Source organism: Phlebotomus argentipes, unplaced genomic scaffold (assembly GCF_947086385.1).
Source record: "Phlebotomus argentipes unplaced genomic scaffold, Phlebotomus argentipes genome assembly scaffold_4, whole genome shotgun sequence".
Classification (NCBI taxonomy): domain Eukaryota; kingdom Metazoa; phylum Arthropoda; class Insecta; order Diptera; family Psychodidae; genus Phlebotomus; species Phlebotomus argentipes.
In genome coordinates, this window is record NW_026776174.1 from 457,090 (window position 1) to 478,264 (window position 21,175).

At 39.5% G+C, this 21,175-nt stretch overlaps 3 protein-coding genes across 3 annotated transcripts; 2 read left to right on the forward strand and 1 right to left on the reverse strand.

Moving 5' to 3' along the window:
• Positions 1-2,192: 2,192 nt before the first annotated feature.
• On the forward strand, positions 2,193-16,135 carry LOC132257793 (uncharacterized; the record flags this gene model as incomplete). Its single annotated transcript, XM_059754825.1, has 2 exons — positions 2,193-2,261; positions 14,326-16,135. A coding segment is annotated over exon 2 (1,704 nt), but the record flags the coding sequence as incomplete, so codon positions are not given.
• Positions 16,136-16,142: 7 nt separating this feature from the next.
• On the forward strand, positions 16,143-20,592 carry LOC132257628 (centrosome-associated protein 350-like). Its single transcript, XM_059754616.1, has 5 exons — positions 16,143-16,282; positions 17,178-17,648; positions 17,736-18,136; positions 18,203-20,004; positions 20,068-20,592. Exons 1-5 carry the CDS (start codon positions 16,274-16,276, stop codon positions 20,547-20,549), a joined length of 3,165 nt encoding a protein of 1,054 aa, XP_059610599.1. The 5' UTR covers positions 16,143-16,273; the 3' UTR covers positions 20,550-20,592.
• Positions 20,593-20,671: 79 nt separating this feature from the next.
• Positions 20,672-21,125, reverse strand: LOC132257630 (large ribosomal subunit protein eL38). Its single transcript, XM_059754618.1, has 2 exons — positions 21,013-21,125; positions 20,672-20,955 (listed from the first exon to the last, which is right to left on the reverse strand). Exon 2 carries the CDS (start codon positions 20,952-20,954, stop codon positions 20,742-20,744), a length of 213 nt encoding a protein of 70 aa, XP_059610601.1. The 5' UTR covers position 20,955; positions 21,013-21,125; the 3' UTR covers positions 20,672-20,741.
• Between the last annotated feature and the right edge of the window lie 50 nt (positions 21,126-21,175).

A 21,175-nucleotide genomic window follows, 5' to 3' on the forward strand; every position in this document is an offset into this window, starting at 1 on the left:
GTGTGCTTAACTCTTCGGCGCTTTTTTTTTAGGGGAATTTTTCCATCTAATCATTCATTTTTGTTGGTATATTTAATGAAGAAGTTTTTCAAGAGATTTGACTTTGACAAAGACTTAGATGAGCAGTTTTTTTTAGTAACTTTTTGTTTAACATGGCGTGTGAAAGATTACTTAAATTAGCCAAAGTCTCGAGATTCGCACCAGTCTTCCGATATAATTCGCCACTTCCCAGAATATTAGCGGGAGAGACAATAAATAAATCACATTGACTTTTGAACTTTAGAGACGGAAACAAGAACAAGAAGCGTCTGTCTTCGCGAATCACAACCCGTTCTATGTTTTATTGTGTTCTATTATTCAATTGACGCTGAGGAGAAGAAGAGTTCTGATGGAGGGTAAAAAAAATACAGTGAAAGATTTGTGAAAAAATGTGGATAAAATTGCGACTCGCTTTTCCTCTAAAATTCCATTGATCTTTCCAAAAGTTGAAGGTAACATTGGTGATCATCTTAAAGGTTCCGCATATATGATATTGATTTGTTGTGAATCGCGAGATGTTTTTTTTTCGATGTATTTCAATAATAAAAATCATCTTACGTGAATGTGGTGTAAAGAAAACAAACTTATACACACACACACGATTGAAGAAGCCCGAATGGATAACTGGGTGGGAAAATATACGCCCAAAATTAATTAAATTTATTTTTATAGGCTACAAGCGTGAGAGCACGTGAACTTGGTGCGAAAGATGGGCATTGTTTGAAGCGCGAGCACTTTTTTCTGCTGCTCAAGTCAATTTATTCAGGAAGCCAAACATGCCGAGTTGGTTGCATTAATTTGTTCACAATATTTACATAAGGCAAGTTTAGCGTGTTGACTTGCGAGTCTTCTTTTTTTTCTGCACCATCTCTCGAAAAATTTTGTTCATTGAAAATATTTTCACCGCGCGACTCTCCAGAGAAAGAGAGGGAAAGAAAGATGGTATCATCTACTTTGTACTCCATCTATTTACTCTATAACTACCTACTGTTGTATTTCCTCGCGCGCCTCTCGTCGTGTGTCGATCGGACAAGCATTTTGGTGTCCAGAGACATTTCAAAGTGATTTCTATTAGCATTTTCAAGTGGCGAAATGGCTCTGAGTTCCCCCTTTGATGCTCTGTGTGTGTGTGAAAAGCCACATTTGCGGTGGCATTAGAGAATTTTCAATTCACAGCACTGCTTAGACACTTAGCATAATCTTCATAGAGCTTTCTAACGGACATTTTCGCATAATTTATGGCTGCATTTGACCACAAGAGACCAAACATTTTAAAATGATTAATAAGATCGATGGACTTTTGAGACTTCCCTCAACATTTTCCATCTCCATATTTTACGAAATTATTGTGCATTAAAGAAGTGAAGAATACAGAAACAATGTGACGACATGCGGCAAATTTATTGAGATACCGCGTCTCTCTCTCTATTGCCAATGTGTTTTATGCAAAAATTTGCACAGAAAATAAGCGAGAGCAGTTGTGGTTAAAGTGTCATGCAAAGCAGTATATATATATTTCTAAGTATAATTTCTTCAACTCTCTGACTGGCTCCTTGTCTCATGGCACACGAAATAATTTTGTTATGGAATGTTTCATGTAATTGCATTTAATTACTGTTCTTTTCAATTTTGCGTGTTATCACGAAAATGAGAAGGTGAACAAGAAATATTTCTTTAATCAACACCAAGTGTCGATGTGGAAGCTTTTAAGTGTGTTATAGAGTTTCCCTAAAAACTACTGCAATTATAAATTGTGGGTTGTTTGTGTGTGAAGTTGCGAAAAAAGATCGTGTTGATATTTAAAAGAAATTATTGGGTTTCCTTAAATTTGACGATATATAGAAATATAAATAAAAGTTTGTGTTGTTGGATGGTTAAGTTAAAAGGCATGACTAAAAGGTGTTGTGTTGGATAAAAAGAAGTGTAATAAAATCTCCTATGTGACTTTTATGTAATGTGCATGAAAATGACGCACGTGGAACTTTAAAAGGTGTGCAATGTTTGAAGTGCTTTGGAAGCCCTCAGTGTGACTTTTCATAGTGTTGCACACGAGGAAAATATAGTTCGAAAGCATTTTATATTGCATTATGTTTCAATGAATTATAGTTATTAATTGAGTTTGAGGGGAGAGACAGAGACACTGACTGTGTCATGACACACGTTTGGCTTGATAGACAGAGAAAGAGAGGCACTTTAAGTGCACGGAAATGTGCAATTGTAAGGTACACATAGGCGCTTGTTGGGACTAAATGGATCAAGTTTCACCGACTATTAAACATCCAATATTTCAGCATATTATAGAATTTAGCATTTCAATATTTCATAGTGCGCTGAAAGTATGCTTGCAAGACATTCAGAGAGTGAAAGAGCGCGTATTGCTATTTAAATCAATAAACTCCCTCTGTCGGCTTTCAATGGATCAAGTGGCAAATTCTATGTAATTATAAACCATTGCGAATTTTCAACAATAAATATTATACATTCTGGTTGAGAATTGCCTAACAATTGAGTATATTTCTCTTATTCATCCAATTCTTGAAGCTGAAAATAAAAAAAAAGTATAAGACATGTAAGTCAAAAATTTTTCTAAAGCACACGTCAATTGTTGCGGAAATTTGAATGTTTGTGCATTCCAATTTCCTCCATTCAGTTTGCTCTATGACTGCGTATGATCTACAAGAATGGAAGTTCGTGGGAAAATAAAGCCAGTATGTGTGCTTTTTGATTTATAACTCCACAATAACAGTGTTTAATTTATTTGCAAAAAAATAAAATTACATTTATTATATGTATAATGAAAATGAATACATTTCATGTACAAATCTCTTATTTCTTTTTCCTCTTTCTCACTCTCTCGTCATGTCCAATTTTTAAAGAAAGAAAAAAACATTATAATTCGACTCTATTTCCCCTCTATTCTTCCTTTATATACCACACATTTTGTGCCATTGCACACATTTTGCCACTTTGGTGAAATATGGAATTTTTGCAGTAATGAAATTGAGCACGGTCAGAGAATTGAAAAGAAATAAAAATATTGCGAATAACAATTAATCTGGTAGAATCATGAGTATATGAAAGAAAATTTCGCTTGTGAGTGTTTAAAAAAAAAATATGAGGTGGAACTTTTTGGCGCGCGCATTCTTCCAAAAAGGCGCGTGATGTGTTTTGTAAGATTTCTGTGAATCTCCGCGCAAAGAGTGTTGAATTTCGCTCAGATGTTACTTCAAATAAATTGCACAAATATTTGCCGTTGATTCGCAATTTTCACTTGATGCCAGTTTCCCATCTCAAATATGTGCATAATCCATTCATCGTGCAAAAATCTTAATTGATTTCACGCGTGGAGGACTTTATCAATTCCACATATGCGTTTTCGCGCACACTTACTTTTCATCGATAAATATTTTTTGGCCAAGTGTGTGATCAAATTTCAATAAATATGAACGTGAAATGTCAATTAAGATGGTTGGAATTTTTGGGGTCACAGAAGAGGTTGAAATTTTCTAGATTTAATACGTAATGGTTAAATTCTATTTGATATCAAATATTTTGCGATTCAGTATATATGATCATTGCGGCGTAAATCAATAGGCAATAATAATTTTCTCTCTTTCAATATTCGTGATTCAACTTGTATATAGTTAAACACTGACAGCCGCGAAGACCATTCGATCATATTTCACGCATTATTAAATCACACACAAATTATCTCTCAAGTATTATTATTACTATTGGGTGTATTTTTTTTATTATTTTCCACTCAATGATCCCCTTTCTCACTTATTCAATACATCGACCATCACGTCAGCGTGAGTATGATCTCATGATGGATGTGGAAAAATTGATATGTCCATGAGAGAATGAATGTTGGCGTCGTGCAGCAAATAGAAGTTATGTTTAACTAAGGAGTGAAATATTTTCATATGCTGGCTTCTTCACCGGAAACAAAATGTACACAAGCAATTGACTGGCCAAGGTTGGCGATTGATGATGAATCGTGGTGTAGGAGATTTTTAATCATGAAAAATATCACACATGCAGGATGTTCTCGAGACTCCTCCCAGAAAGTCTGGAATCCACGATCGCGCAGCCTTCGTCCGGAGCTTGAGAAAAGTGATGGCAATAAGGAAAAAAAAGTGTGTAATTCAATATTCCTGCACTGTGCAAAAGCATGAAAATCATGACTATTGCTTTTATTATGTTCTTGCGAAATATATCCAATAATTGTGATGCTTATCGATTGATGTTAATTAAATTCATGCAAAAAATCCGCCATTGTGCATGAAGGGAAATATATTTTAAATAAAATATCTGCCTCTCTTGCCTTTTCGTCGTTCGAATCAGTTGAATTTATGTCGTGATTTGCAAATAAGATGAAATCATTGGGTTGGCTGATTTTGCAACATGAAACCATTGATTGATACGGCTGATCATTAAACCACTTGTCTCATTAATTGATAAATAATTGATATGGGTTGATTGCGAAGGGGGATATTTGCATTTTTTCGTCTGCATAACTCCAGAATTTATCTCAAATTACTAGTTCCACTCGACTATGGGTGGATAGAAAAAAAAAATAGCTACAGTAATAACCTTTCCACATTATATACGTGAAAAAAAGAAAACCTTAAACGCGTTGTTCTACATTCAGCCTTAAAAGACAAATTAATTGCACATTTAATTGTATATTTTTCTTCTATTGAACTTTCTGTGTCGCAAGAGTAAATTGCTCATATCAATACTGAGGCGTCAATTAAAGTGAAGACAGAGTGAGAGAGAGAGAGTGAGGTGTTTTTGCCTGTGGAAGGAGGCGCAAAGATTATAATTTAACCTATAAACACCGGAGGTGACTGGCGCTACTATTTCACCGATTTCCAATTAACTATATTATGCTGCGAATTGTTGAATCACACATCATGAGGGGGATTTCGTTATTATTATTATTATTATTTTAAAAAGAAGCTTGACAGAATCTTAGTGAGAGAGAGGCGCGCGCACAAAAACTCACGCGAATGTTGCAAATTTTGCCTCATAGTCGGGGCGATATAATTGAGGTTGAGTGAAAGACTCTATAAAGAATTTGTCGTTCACTTTGCAAAATGGTATGTGGCAAAATTTCAGCTTACAACTCTTTATCACGCGGAGACAGAATGCGTAACTAATCTCTGAAGAATGCACAATAAATTAAGCGAGAAATATTGCTGTGCAAAGAGAGCTTAAATGGTGAAATGGTTTATTAAACGCCTGGCGAAGAGAGAGAGAGAGAGAAAAAGACTCTATGAAAAGTGCCGCGCAATCCTATAAGCTTTGCAAGGGAAAATTGGTGTAAATATTGATTGATTCTCTGGATTGACAACAAGGCCAGGTGCCATTGAAATGTGGATGACTTTTGATCTTCCTTATCAGAAACATATTCTTGGTTCAGAGGTGTATAAACATCTTGACGCGAATTCGCAGATGTTCGGCACTTTTGAAACACTGATTGATCCATCTAATTTGAATGAGATAAATATGGGAAGGTGAATGAAATTTGAATAAATGTCATAAGTTAATGGTTTAATGTTTAAAAGTTCCGAGAAAAAAAAAACAACAACTTGAGAGACTCAATTCACCAAATGTCATTAGGTTGGGCTCTCTGGGCATTGCTGTCTTTCGTTCTGACAGTGAAATTTTCCTCGTGTTCATCAAGATAAAGGTGAATAGAGAGATTTGTGGTGCGAAATCAGTTGGATAAATGAGCTGACTTGGTCAAGTGTCTGAATGTTGTGCATAGTCATCGTATAATTGGATACAGAGTGATTTTCTATCACATCAAAATCGCCCACCATCTCGCGCTCCCCAAGTGTCTCACACGCTCCGCGGCAACTTGGCAGCCGCACACAAAATGCATATGAGCACAAGAACACTCTCTCAAAGGAGTTGAAGTGTAAGAATTTTTTGCTCACTCAATTCGTCGATATTTTGTGGTGTGTGCAATATAATAAGTTAAATTCACATAAGATGAAGTAAATGAGATAAAGATTCAAAAAGTTGTGACACTCTTTCTCCTCTTACATTGCAACATTGTGTAAGATATATGTATTCCAACATATGTGATCGCGACAGTCATAATCGCATCAAAATATGAGATATGACTTTGGGAAAAATGGAAGTGTTCTGTGTGGTGGAAAATGGCACTCGGACATGAGGTGGAATCGTGCTGATCGTGGGGGTTGGTGGGTGTGTGTGGAGAAAAAAAAAGGACAGTGGTGGTGAGATGGGTGGAAGATATTTTAGTGTTATGAATTTATTGCAGCAGCTGGAAATGGGGCGAACAGCAGTAATTACGTGGCCAATGTACCGACCAAATGCGCTCTGTTTATTGACCCACACAAGATTTGCGTAATGCCTTGTATTTCTTGGCTCGCCACATTCATTTAACATACGACTATGTAGGTACACATAATGTGGCAAAAAGGTATACATTATATGGTGGCCAATCTATTTATATATGGACAAACACGATCACCAATATTGCGCGCACAGCACACCACTGAAAGATCATGTAAAGTGACCAATTTAAATGGGGATTCGCGGGGCGAGAGTGAGAGTATAAGAAATTGAGTGAGTGAGACAGTTGGAAAAATTGGCTATAAAAGTGAATTTACTGGGCAATTGCATGAGATTAAATTTTCAGAGGAGGAATAAAACATTGCTACGATGATTATGGCATAAATAAATCCGTGTGCGGTGCGATCGCGATGGGAACAGTTCAGGTGGGAACTCAATGCAAATTAGTCTGATACAAATATGGAGGAAATAAAAGCATCGCGCGTCCCGTTCGCTTTCGTTCTCTCCGTCGCTCTAAAAGTCAAAGAGAGAGAGAGAGAGATGAATAATTAAATATGTTGAGGTGTTGAGGAAATCCACCCTCAAGCGCACAATATTGCGAGTCAAATGCCGGAGATTGATAAGTAAGAGCAAATTCCCTCAAAGCGCCAGATTGAAGCGATAAATTCACAACATGAATAATTCCCATTAGCATTGATGTAGGGGAATAGCGAACAATTTAACATGATCTTTTCTCACTATGCCATCAGTCGGTGCCATCAAATTAATGGATGCTTTGTAGGTAACGAAGAAGACAAATGTGCCGTGTAAACATCACGACATCTTCGTGTATATATTAATTATATGGTAAGAAGACGCTATGTGAGATGAGTATTTTCTAATAATGCTCCGCGCCACCTCATTGATGACAGTCAACCTAGACCACGAGCATAGGAATTAGTGTCAAAGGAGTTTCTTGAAGATCATCATTATGGCTCTTAAATGTAAATTTTCTACCCATAATGACTCACAAGAGTGGTGCAGAAGAGGAGATGATTTGATCAGAAGAAAGGTGACAAATTGATGCACCTGCACTTCGGCAGTCGACTTTTGTTGTCTTATTGTTCACTGGTGAACATTTAAATGACACGGATAAATACCATATTTGCATTGAGTGTGAGTAAATATAGAATTTCACATATGCAAAAGACCAACATCAATTATTTAATTTCTCATTAAAATATAACTTGTAAATCCACTGGGAGATTATATCACCTGTGAATTTGTTCGCGCATGTATTGAACGCGTGTGCTGCACGAGTGGGGATAAAAAGAACATGCTGAAAAAATGCCTTTTATTGCATATATGGTTCAAATTTCACCTGCAATCAGATGAATTTTGCCACAAAACCCACTGAACTTATTACATCTTTTAGGAGCGTGATTCGTGCCGTAAAATAAATAAATAAGAAAGAAACAAGACCGCAAAAGAGGCGCAAAACAAGTCCAATAAAACTGCGAAAAAAAAAGCCACGAGGAGAGATTCAAATTGGTGAATGAACAAGATGAAATAAATTGCAATTTGATTGGCTATGTCGCATTTAAAAGTCGTGGTTGAAATAATCCTTTCAATCTTCTATTCTGTGGTTTTTTTCTTTAATACATTTTTAATGCATTACCGCAATTTTGAACAGAAAATATCTGAATGCAGACACTAAATTTCCCATTATCCCTTATTTTGCTATGAGAAAATCACGCGATGACGATGAAATAAAGGGCCATCAATGGGGTTTTTCTCGCTTACAATTCCTTCCCCGGTGACACAATTACGATGCGCGCGGTGTGGAAAAGTTAAAGTTGTTTTTATATCCACATCGCAGTTGACATGAATCCTATAAATTGTTGTTAATACGAAGCAGAAAATGTGGTACATTTCACACTCTCAGTTTTATAATGCTTCTCTATTGCCATTTCTACATCTCATAAATAAATAAAGAAAATTTTCTTGTGTATTTGCTCAAATTGTTGCTATTCATTTTATTGCGATTGATCCAGATTTAACACTTTACAATTGTGTGTGGAACTTTTTGTGTCACATAAAACGCATTTTACCGCAAAAGGATTCAATGTGTTGTGCAATAAGCATTTGGCTTTTGTTGGACTTCCTTTTACAGTCACACAGCGCAACTTGCGAATATCTGCACTTTGGCTGGACGTCTGAATTTTTGTGATGCTAAAGAGAAAGATGTTGGAGAAGGCTGGGATAGATAGAGTAAACTAAATAAATGAGAAGTGTCTGGAGGTGCTATTGATATTAAAATTGATATACAGAGAAGCGTCTGTGGTATATCTTAATGGATATATCAAATTGAAAGGCTATTGAGTATGAGAAAATGCAAAATTGACCACATAATCAGTATTGACGTGTCTCTCTCTCTCTCTCTCTTTCCTCTGCATCATGAATATTATATTATTTTGTGTTGTGGAATGAATGGCAAACAGTGAAGAAAAAAACTTGTGCAAAATATATTTGCTAAATTATGTTTTCAATATCTGAAGAAAATATTGTCGTCTCTCTTTTCCACCGAGACACACAACACTCTCAATTGCATGGCAATTATGTAAGAGAAAATGTGGAAGAGAGGAGATGACGATGAAAGGTTTGCGGGCAAGAGTAGTACGAATTTTACACGCTATAGATGTCGAATTTCCTGGGAAATTTATCAAAATTTTACTATATAGAAGAATTGGGGTGAAGTTTTCCGCTGTATAAATTTTAATGTCTTAAGTCTCAATCAATTTTTATGACTCTTTCAGAAGAGTGGCTGTCAAAAAACAGAATATAAATTATAGGGCTTTGAGTGCTGAAGATTAATTGAAATTTTAGCAATGAACTATGAATAGTTGGAGCTAAACTTGATGGTCTGTTGTGTGATTTATGTCGTTCCGGTATAATTCTGCAAACATAAGTGAATGCATGCAGTTTGACCTCTCGGGAAAAATCACACACACGAAAAGTTGTGGAATGACTGAAAATGGCCTCAAGGGATTAGATGACGTATAAGGAAAGAATAGCTTTTGTCACATCAAATATGTGTTGGGATTTTTTATCATCACCGCAATTTTGTACAAATTTATTGTTATTGTTTACTGGATGATCAATCTCTTCCGCAATTGCGAGAAGGAATAAGTAGAGGTAGTTGCTGTGAAAGATGAAGATAATGACACTCTTTGGTAAATAGGCATCTTGTGTGAATCTCCTCTCTGGGTGTCTTTCGGGGCAGTTGTTGGGGGAAAAGAAATGCAATCGCCGAACAACAGTGATCGAGCGAGAGAGATGGAATAATGATGAAGAAAAAAAAAGTCAGCAACAAAAGGCGAAGAATGGCATACACGATTTAATGATGGTGAATTGGAGAGAAATGCTGGGTAATTTGCAGTGAAAAAGATCACCTTTGAGCTAAGAAAGTCATTTTCTGCACATGCAAAAATATCTATGATTTCGAAGGGGAGAAGAATGCACGAAAAGTGGTGGGAAAAAATCACGACAAATACCAAATTCATGCATTTTCAGGAGACTTTTATATGCTGCCTTTCCTTGTTGTTCACTTGAATGTGTATTTAAGACAGAGAGAGAGAGAGAGAGAAAGAAAAAAGCTCCAACTCTTTCTTCTAGTGGATGTTCAGACTATGTGAAATTTGCAATTTTGATGAGAATAATTGACACGATGCACGCTGAATGCTACCTTTTCCGGGGAAAAATTATCGCTCCATTGCATCATATGGCAGAGAAAAAACGGCTCTCACAGTCACACAAAATTTATCCAAATGCTCTTCTGTGCCTTCCTCTATCACGCGTGGATTACATTGTTTCAGACAATTTTTGCATGTGGAATTTCACGTATGAGAAGCATCTATTAATAGACGGTACACCAGGCGCCCATTAGACATGTAATTTATTGATGTATGAAGAAATATTGTACCCTTGGCGGAAAAATTTCTGAACTGGTTCTTTAGTCTCACGTTGTGCCCCGCGCGCAATTCAGTTTGTCCACTCTTGCAATACAAGAATGCCGTCGAGAGAGAAGCTCTTGGCATTAAACGCTCCACGGCTGGCCAAAAATGGCTTTAATCCAGATGAAAGATGGATTGCATAAGAAAGAGAGAGAGAGAAAGAAAAACCACACAAGTCAAATATCAATCAATTTTCTCACAATTGAAACGAAAGCACATTGTTAAAGACCTCTCTTGCATTAACTCTCCTCAAGCTGAATGGCAATTCAATATACTAATCCATTGGATATTTCAATTAAAAACTGGATCACATATTCGAAATATTTGAATAACGAGTCTGTAGATCAAAAATATGAAGTGATAAAATTGACTATTGACAGATAATTACTTGCACAACATTCTTCATTCACAAGAGAGTCGATTTTGAGAGCATTTTGCAGAATTCTACCCACTCTTTTGCTAGCATTCTTAACCTCTGACTTTGACGAAGGATGGCCAAGATTTCAGTGCAATTGTTATGTGATTCCCCATAAATTGTTTCAAGTCAAGTTTTATATTGTGAAATTGTGGCGTTTGGAGAAAAAGCAAAGAAAAGTCGATGGAGGGAAAAATAGAGAGCAACAAGTCATTTCGAAAATACAAAAACAAACAATTTGCAATCGATAAATGGTGAATTTCCTGGAAGAAAACACGAGATCTCACATATTTCGTAAAAGAAAAATTTCTCAAGATAGGCATTTTTCTCTCTCTCTCTCTCTTCACTGCCTAGGGTGAATTTTTCCGGGAAAACCTCTAATCTTACATTTGCTACGCATGATTGCAGATGAAAACCATCGTGTTTGTTACACAATTTATGGCTATTTATTTATCGAATAGATTGTTATACTATAGTAATTATCATGTGTATGCAGATGGATTAAATCAAATAATAATAATAATAATATGCAAATAAAATTTAATGCAAGATTAATTTTTTTGAATAATTTATTTGATGAGAAAATTCACTAAAAACTCTTCCATCATTCACCATAATTTATGACTAGATTGAATTACTATCGTCTTTGCGGCGTTTGGTCACAGAAAATATGCTGGAAATTGTTTGAAGTTGTGCAACTTAAATCGTATAAATATTTTCCTCTGTGTTCTGCATCAATGCCATGTATTTTGAAGATTATTCAGCACAGCTGGTGAAAGATCTCATTACTGTAATCTGCTTAAGACGTTCATCTGCACACACAATTCCTTTTTGTAATTAATTTTTGAAATTAACACACCGGAGATTGAGGTAAATCCGCAAAGCGCAATTTCGTTTTTCCAATTCTTCTCACTGTCATTTGGAAATTCATATGTATTTTGTGAAATTGTCCGTCAACAAACAAATCATCGAGAGGATGAGAGAGAGAGACACTTTCGAGGTAATCCCATCGTCATCTTCGTGCTCAAGAGTGCCGCGCGTGGTCAGTTTTTGCCACGAATCTCATGATCAATTCTCACCGTGCTTTGGCGCAATTGCATTATTTTGTCAATTTGCTCGCAGGAAATTCTGTTGAACAAACAAGACGACAAATAATAATAAAATCCATTTGCAATTCTTTTCGAAGCATTGAGCACATACTTTGTTGGCATTCCTAAAAGGAGCAACCGCGCACAGAGACACATTGGCAATAATAGCCATCTAATGTGTGTATGTAAAGTAAAACGTGTGGATGATTTTGCAACATTGAAGCGGCCAATAGTACACAGAAATCACGTTCATATAGCTTGCCGAGACATAATGATGCTTGGCTAGTTGAGGAGGGAAAAAAGCTTAAAATTTATCTTATAATGTTCTCGTTATGCAGCAACAGAAAATATTTCAACATTTTAATATACAACATCCTCTAAGATAAATTTCCAACTCTTTCACAGCGCCGGGGACTTTTCCAATTGGGGGGTTGACAAGTTTTTGTTGAAAGTGTTGTGCTGAGATATTTCGGTTTGGAAAATGCATCACATTTGCAATTGAGAAAACTGGTTGTATTTCTGCCAATTTATTGTCCAGAAGCCAAGATGATTTTCAACACAATTCACGTGAAGATCTTCTTGGAGTTTTCGGTTGATTTGTTGATGGAAAAATCAAGGAAATGTGCATTAAATTGATAACTTGTTAACCTCTTTGATGAATTTTTCTCCGTGCTTTTCAGTGCAACTTATTATCGCAAGAATACAAGTGCCATTCATTAGGGCATCTCACGGCTATACTCTGATGGAAAACTTGAGTATGTGCGCGCACTCAAGACAAAAATTCCACAAGAGAAATTGTCAGATGCATTAATAAATATTCTAAACTTCCTGTTGCACTTTTTACAGAGTCAATGTTTTGCCTTTTTTCTTTCGTTAAGCGCAAAGAGCTACTTAGGCTATTTGGTGTTTGTTTTTCCTCTTCTTTCCTTTATTCATTAATTAGTAATTAAATTTTATACCATATTTCGCAATCACACGCCTGTATTGATAGTTCTTTTCGTTTCTTATTACACCTCAACAATATAAATTAGGAGAAAATTTATTGCTGTACGATTGAGTTATCAAATTCGATATTTGTGTAAAGTTTTCACTGTGGCAAATGCCTCGAATCACATCGAATGAAAGTCTTCCACAGATATTAATTATGGACTTTTTAGTATTAATAAAATACCATGCACTATATGCATTTAATGAGATGCGCGCTTTATGTTTGACCATTGAGTGCATTTGATGCATTTCCATCTCTTTTCTCTCTTCGCCTTCGTGTTGCTCATCGCGATGCAGTGAAATGATGGTATCTTTGCGCAAAAGATCTCCTTGCATTTCTTTCTTTCTTCATTATTATTTTTTTTTTACTATTATTGCGCCTTCTCTGGTTGAGATTATTATTACAGATATCAAATCTCAAGAATGCCTTTTGAGTGAGGGCAAAGAGAGGTGAAAATTTATGGCAATGCTGGTCTGTCCAATTGCCAACTAAAAAGAAGTTTTTTAAATAAATTTCTCAATGCGAAAAGAGCTGCTGTAATGATTAATTGAGCAAATGAACTTTGTGCGCTTACGCCGTCTGATTCAATAAAACTTTTCACTCTATGAAATGTAAATGACATTTTTCTGTATAGTGTATTGGCAATAAGGAAATCATTAAATTTACCGCATTATTTAATACCCTCTCTTGGATATTGGTTTGGTGTGTATTTGCGCGCGCCCCGAATAGAAAAATCCACGTAAAGTGAGCACACAAAAATAACGCTAGAGACAAATTAAATTACGCTCAAATTAAGCTTGACTGGAAAATCTACTTCGGGATAAGGCGGAGATACTTTTTATATTTCGTATATTAACCACTCTTTCTCCTCTCTTAATCATTACACTCGACTGTGTTTCCCAATGTTTGCATACCTTTTTTGCACTCCGAGAGTTTCTTGACTTTGAGTGTTGGGGAAAAAATCTGCACAATTTCCTTATATTTTTTTCACTGTCGTTGCGCTTGTTCTGCAGAGAAAAGAAAGAGAGAGAGAGAGACGCTGATGTTGTGGTCAAGTGTCCAAGAAAGTAAAAATATAAAGCTTGCATGTTTGGAACAAAATGTTGGAGTGAAAACGCAAAGATTTCCGAATGAGGAAAAATGTGTGTGTGTGCATAAAAAAAAGTGTCTTTAATGGAGCGAAATGTGTTATTTTACAATGACAGATTTTTAATTCAATTTGCACCTCTTTTGTTGCAAAATCTCTGTTTCTTGGTGATTGTTTTCTTGTCCGTTTGGCGACCTTCTGGGCAAACAGTGCCTGAAGCTTTAATATGATAGACCCCTTACAAAAAGAAAATTGCCGGCTTGGCCATGTTTGAAGAGTGAACTTTGCAATTTTATCGTCATTAATTTGATGTGGTCTCGTGATAGAGACGCTTATAAAATTTTTCTTCATGGCTTTTCTCTTTCTGGCCTTTTTTTCTGCAGACTCTCAACCGTCCACGTTTTGCGCTGGCAATAGTTTGTGGCACGTTGGCGAAATGAGGAGGCAGCGCGGCGTTTCGAGATAGAATCGTGTGCACTGTTGTGTCAAATGGGATGTGCGACGACAATGGAGGAGGATTTCGCGAAGATGGACGTGATGAAAGTGTCTGAGGAGGATTTGAGGCGACGGAAGAGGGACAGAGAGAGGATGAGTGAGGAGTTTCGACATTTTCTCCAGGAGAATCTCAAAAAATCATCATCTCATGATGACAATAAATCACAAATAGAATGTGAACAGTCGCAGCAGAAAGTGGTGAATTCATTAAATGTAGCAGAAGTTGTAAGAAACTTGAATGAATCACCAAGGTCTCCACTTCGTCTTTCACCTCACGATGGCGACGGGATGAAGGCACAGCATGGGATTTCATCATCGGTGATGAGCATTAGAGAATCACCGACGAAGATGGTGAAGCAGACACCGCCGCATGGCGGGAGGACAGCTGATGAGGAGCCGACGACATCGGCGTGCAAGAAGGTGAGGAGTTATGATCCAATCGAGACGCGGAGGTATATGCGTTGTCAGCAGAAGAAGCGCCAAGTGGAGCTGAGGAAGATGCTGACGGTGGATCAGGAGCGCAAGCAGGAGATCCAGAAGCGTCTCGCGGAGCTGCAGGAGAGCACACGGCGCATCCTGGGCAAGAGTGTGAGGCAGAAATGTGTGGTGGGAAAGGTGGACAAGAGCTCGACGGGAAGTCAGAAAGTTGCTGTCCAAGATGCAATAAAAGGCAGCATCAAGAAGCCTCCGCGCACAAGTGGCACTGAAAGTATGGATGGAGGGAACTTTCATCGTGTGAGCATTGCTGGAGCGCCTAAAGTGCCTCGAGGTGTGAACACAAATGCTGTGGATAAGAATCTGGTCAGTGACAGAAATAAATCCAACAAATTTGAGGATAAATCAAGTCGGATGAAAAGTCCACAACAGAGAATTAATGTGAGTGCCAAGAGGCCTCCGGAGGAGAAGCTTGAGGTGCCGTCACACCTCAGCCTGTCACCGTCACGCGGGGACAAGAGCAGCTCCCGAGGAGTCGTCCCGCATTGGCTGCGACCCACATCTGTTAACGCACATCCCTACAACTTCATCACGGCTGTGCGGGAGAAGCTGGACGCCATCTCGCACGTCCAGCCTCTGGAGAAAGCGCCAAATGTCCAGGGAAAGAGCAGCATTGCTCAGAAGGACTTCATGATGACGACTGTGTCGAAGGGTGACAAGTGGACGGACCTCAATCGCTGGTCTGTGCAGCAGGAGCACAATGCAAAGAGAGGAAGGAGTGTCTCGCAATCCCTGGACACGCCGCTCAAGCCGTCAGGAGTGAAGAAGAAGTCAGAGACACAGAAGAGTGTCTCCGAGGGTTTGCTCACGCATCTCTCTTCGGTGTCCCTCCACGTGCCGGAGTCCAACACAATCTCAGACATCAGCAGCATTCAATCTGAGATTTTCCCCTCGAGCATCCGCCTCAGTGGCAGAAAGAACGCCGTGAGTTGTGGTGAAAGAGCTTCCGTGTCGGATGGCGGAAAATCTCCGGAGGCCCGCATGAGTGTGGCGACGGTGGCGAGTGGATCAGTGAAGGGAGTGGTGGTGACTGGTGAGTGTATTGCTCCCGTCGCTGCACGAGACAATAATCAATTGAGTCCACTGTCCACGGAGTTGGTTAATACAATGAGGATTATGTCACCGCGAGGGAAAAGAGAGGAAAAGGTGGCGATTGCGAAAGAGATCAGTGACGATGATGGGAACAATGATGGGGGTGGTGGGAAAATGGGTGAATTCAGAAGTCTATCGAGTGATAAATTCCAACCTCTTGACACATCGGCCAATAAAGTGGAAATCCACGAGGGGAATCTCACGGATTTACTCGAGGCATTCAACCGGAGTCTCACTCAAGTCATTCAAATGAATCAGGTAAGCTGCCTTTTTCTTCCCACCCACACAGTGAGGGCAAGAAGTGCATGATCACGCAGTGTTCTTTCTTATCCACACTGTGTTTTTTATTCTTTTCTTTCTTGCATTCATGAATTGGGCACAATCAAGGGGCAGATATTATTTGTTATTATTAATAATGATATTATTATTTGCACTGCAAAAGCTTTCGATTGAACAAATTGAGACATTTTCAAGATTATTTTGCGTAGAAAAATCAATTTGATTGCTTTTTTAGGTTATGTTATTGATTTAAAACCGATTCTGGCGATTAAATAACACTCAAAATCACCTAATTTGTGTTTAAGCTGGGAATATTTTTCTTTTTCTTGGCAAAATTGAGTATTTCCGTTCGAAAAAAAACTCCAGATTCGGTGAGAGAATACTTAAAAGTCAAACATAACCTCAAAAATGTCATTTCAGTCTGTTATAAGCGCGATTTATGCTCTAAAGGTGTAAATTCAACCCTATTATCTAGTGGAAACATTGTAATATTCGCCATATTTACACATTTCCATTGCTTGAAGTATTTTTAAGCCGAATTCATAACCTCACAATTTGATCAAAAATTGTTTTTTGGCATTCTCTGAAGACTTTTGTTTATCTTAGATTGCAATAAGACTGAAATCAATAAGAAAAACAGTTGAATGAGTCTAAAAAGCGATGAAAAGTCGCTCTTGAGACATTCAGAAGCTTCTGAAGTAAACAATATTCAAGGCATATTATCTCCTCCTTGGGTAAAATCGGGTACAATACATTTTTCTTGCACTGTATGTTGTGGTGCAGACAAAAACGGCGGAAAATTTTAATTGTGATTAATTGCTTTTTCTCTCTCTCACTTCTGTTTCAATTTCTCGTAATGTGTGGAAAATTGCAGCAATTGTATTCGGCACTCAACAAGTCACCAAATAAGGCTATCGCAGTTCACAATCCTGCTGAGGCGGAGGTGAAAAGTGCTGCTGGGGAGGCAGAACAGATGCATGAGTATGAGGAGTCCTTCGAGGAGGAGGAAGAGGCCAACTCGACGGTGAAGAGCGCCGGCGGGGAAGCCCGGAAGGCGTCAGATGATGCAATTGGTGGCCAGGAGAGCGCCAGAGAGATTGACAATTCAAAAGGCGACAAGAGCGGTGAAATTGTTAATTGCAGAGCCAACAAATCGAGCGAAGAGGCCAATGGGCCCCAAGCGAGAGCCATCGAAGGCAACGTGATGGATGCCAGGGAGACAAATAGCACTATAGGCAGTGATATATTTGCCGTGTTCAATCAAACCGACATGGAAGTGTCGTACATTTCATCTGGCGGCGATGAAGCCAGAGAAACTTCGATTACTTACTCAAATATTGGTCTCGTGAGTATTTTTGCCTCTATAAACTTCCTAATCACTCAATTGAGCACTCCTTTTTGGTAATTTGTTGTCTTCTTTCTCTCCGATCAGTTTGAGCAGATGATCAAGACGGAGAAGATGAAGGGCGATCGATTGTTTAAGATGATTCGAACGCGTGAGAAGGCATTGATTGATCGCACAAGAGGACAAATTGCTTGGCTGGAGTTGCAGAAGAAGAGATTCAAGGAAAAGGGTGGAATTCTCCAGATTTCAGCCATTCGGAAGAAGCAGCGAGCAATTTTGCTCAAGTTGGAGCGCGAACGTGGCGAATTGCAGCGTCAGATGCGCTCACAACCCACGTCGCCGACGAAGAAGTCGCCAAGTCACCGGGTCAGAGTGGTGGAGAAGACAATCTCCAATGTTGTGAGTCTCAGGCGATCGCCACTTCCGGCACTGGAGAATCGTGGAGCTGTGAAAGGGTTCGAGATGGCGGCAGGAACGACACTTGAGAAGTATTAATGATTTATGTCTTTCCAATGGGGATTTGTGGCTTTAATCTCTGGACTTTTCTCTTGTAGATTGCTGGAACAGAGGGAAAAGGAGCTGCAGAAGCGTCGAGAGCATGTGGAATTCCTTCTGCAGTGGCATCAGAGACTTGAGCGGGAGGAGAAGAATGTTCGTGAGATGGAGAATAAGTTGCTCAATAGTAATTTGGAGAGAATTGCTGAGAAGCAGAATCTTCAGGCTTTGACTGATGGGAATGAAGAGGAGGAAAAGAGTAGCGAAGCTATGAAGAGAGTTGAGGATATCGATAAGAGTCTCGAGATTCTGCACAATATTGTTCAAGAGAGTGGAAGTGAGGCTGATTTTGTGGCAGTTCGAGGAGCAAAGCTCAATTATCTGTGGAAGAAGCTTGTTGGGAAGGAGGAGGAGAAATTCTCACCTGAGAGTGTCATCAAGATGACTAAAGAGGATTTTTCACAACTCTACGAAGATGCGAAAATCAGAATTCTGAGAGAATTTGACGATGAGAAGAAGATACGACAGTTGATGGATGAATCTGTGGCTTCAGTCACGCGGGAATCGAATTCTCAGCATTCCACAGAAGCGGAAGAAGAGGAAGAAGAGGAGGAGAACACAGAGAAATGTGAGGAACAGCCTTTTCCAGGATACTCTACAGATGACTTTGAAACTGTTGCAGAGTCGGAAAAGGTTGTTGAAAGTGGTTTAGAAGAGGCGGAAACGAATGTAGTTAAGAGTCCGGAGGAATCATTCCAGGAAGAGTGTTCAAAAAACGATCAGACTGAGGATCAAAGTCATTCCGAAGCCACAAGAGACAGTATCAATCGTGAGGAAGCATTGATAACAGCAGAAGAATCCGTGAAGAGTGAGATGAATTTAATCAGTGAAGCTTTTTCTCCGGAGATTCTCAGTCAGGCGGAGGAGGAGCAGCTAATCAGTGAAATAACACTGCCCTCATTCAGTGACACAACAATTGCGGATGAGACGATTGTTGAGGAGGAGGCTGAAGGGCTGGAGGAGAGTGAGCAAACAGAAGATAGAAGCGACGATATTGTGGTGAATTCTGAAAATAGTCCAAATTCTCACGACGGAGACGCAGAAAATGGTCTAGATAGTGACTTATCAGCGCATTCCAAGCATGAAAATCTCGATAAGACACTCAACATATCTCAGGAGTCTCTCAACACAGCCCAAGATGTTGAGTCAGTGACCCTGGAGAGCTTCGAGGATGACGAGGGAGGCGAAGAAGTACAGTCAGAGTTGGAGAAGAGGATCATTCAAGTGGATGTGAGTTTGAAGGATTTGAGCAGCGCCATGGAGAAATCACCCATTCTGGAGGCTTTGAGTCCTCGTGAGACATCATCATCAGCATCAACAGGATCCTCAAATTCCTCCCCGGAAGCTTCTGTGCAATCCGGCGAGGAATCTCGCGCCTCAACGTCGAGTGAGAGATTGGAAAGTGTGGCAAATGGTGAGGATAATTCATCTCAGGAGAGCTCAAGTCGCTTCATTCAGGAGAATTATGCGGAAGTTTATCCTAAATCACCAGATGATTCTCAGGGCAGTGGAAGTTTCTCACAGCAGAAGATCAGAGACTACAAGATTCCCAATAGAATGCCGGATATTATCAGCGAAGCTGAACTCCTGCGACGGCAGCAAATGCAGATTGAGCAGGAGATTAAGCAACTGGAGCAATCAGTTCCGGCAGTCTTTCTCAGGGAAATCCCCAACAAACCACCGCCACCGTATGTGCCTCCTGCCCAAGACAGTCCCTTGGCCACGATCTTTCCCTCCGAAGACAGAGTGATGGAATTGGTGAATGATCGCACGAAGGAATTGTACTTCAGCGTCAACTCAGGTGAGAATCGCATCTTCACTGCCAAAAGGCTTCAAGGAAACTGATTAAATGTGTGCTTTTCAGGGAAAGCAATTGCCGAATCTGCGTCTGACTGCTCCAGCATCACGAATGTCTACGAGAAGATCGTCGTGGGCATGTGTGAAGAGATCTTTGGGGACATCAATGAGACTCTGGACACACAATATGATGCGCCTTTTCAGCGCGTGCGTCTGTATCGCAACAAACTCGCCTTCTTCAACCCTCCAGATCGTCTGGCGTGTATCCAGGATCACATCCTGGAGTCCATCGCGCGAATCCTGCCCGGCCTGGGAAGCATGCCGCGGCAGACGCTGCAATTGCCGGCCAACAGTCGACGGAAGAGGGATCAAATCGATGAGATTGTGATTGAGGAGATGCTGGAGGATGACTGGAAGTGGAGTAACTTCCAGATTGAGGAGACTGAGGTCCTCGACACGATGACCGAGACGATCTTCAGCACACTCCTTGAGGATGCCATCCGGGACATCGACGTGGCGTACACGAAGAAGTTTCCTCACAATTCCTAGGACAACAACAACGATGATGATGATGTGCCTGACACTTGATGATTTTATCCGTGTGCCTGTATTCGTCCTGTTTTTTTTTGTACTTTCCCTCCAAAGCGAGGAAATCAGACATAATAATAGTGTTTTTTATGCAATTTCCCTTGAGGTTTATTTTCTGCGCTAGCACATAACCTCAAAAACACACCGCACTGTTTACTTCACTTCCTTGACCTGCAGGCCTGGCGGCAGGGATTGCTTCAGCTTCTCCGCCTTCTCCTTGTCCGTCACCACGAGCGTGTACAGGAATCGGGAGCAGCGGATCTTGAATTTGGTGTTTTGGGGATTCTTCTTGATCTTCACCGCACGGGCGTCTTTCCTGCGCGCCTTGATCAGGAAATCCTTCACCTCCTTGATTTCACGTGGCATCCTGCAATGGCAAAGGGATCAGTGCACATTCTGCTGACGATTAAAATTCACAAACTACCTGTATTAGGGCGGAAAATGGGGAATTTTCACGAAAAAGTGAAACAGAAACGTGCTGACGCTTTGACGTTTCACACGAAAGAGAGCGCTCGCCGGAAGTGGTGGAAAAATGTGGCAAACACTATTTCGGCCAGTCACCGCTAGAGGCTTGCAATCTTTCAAAG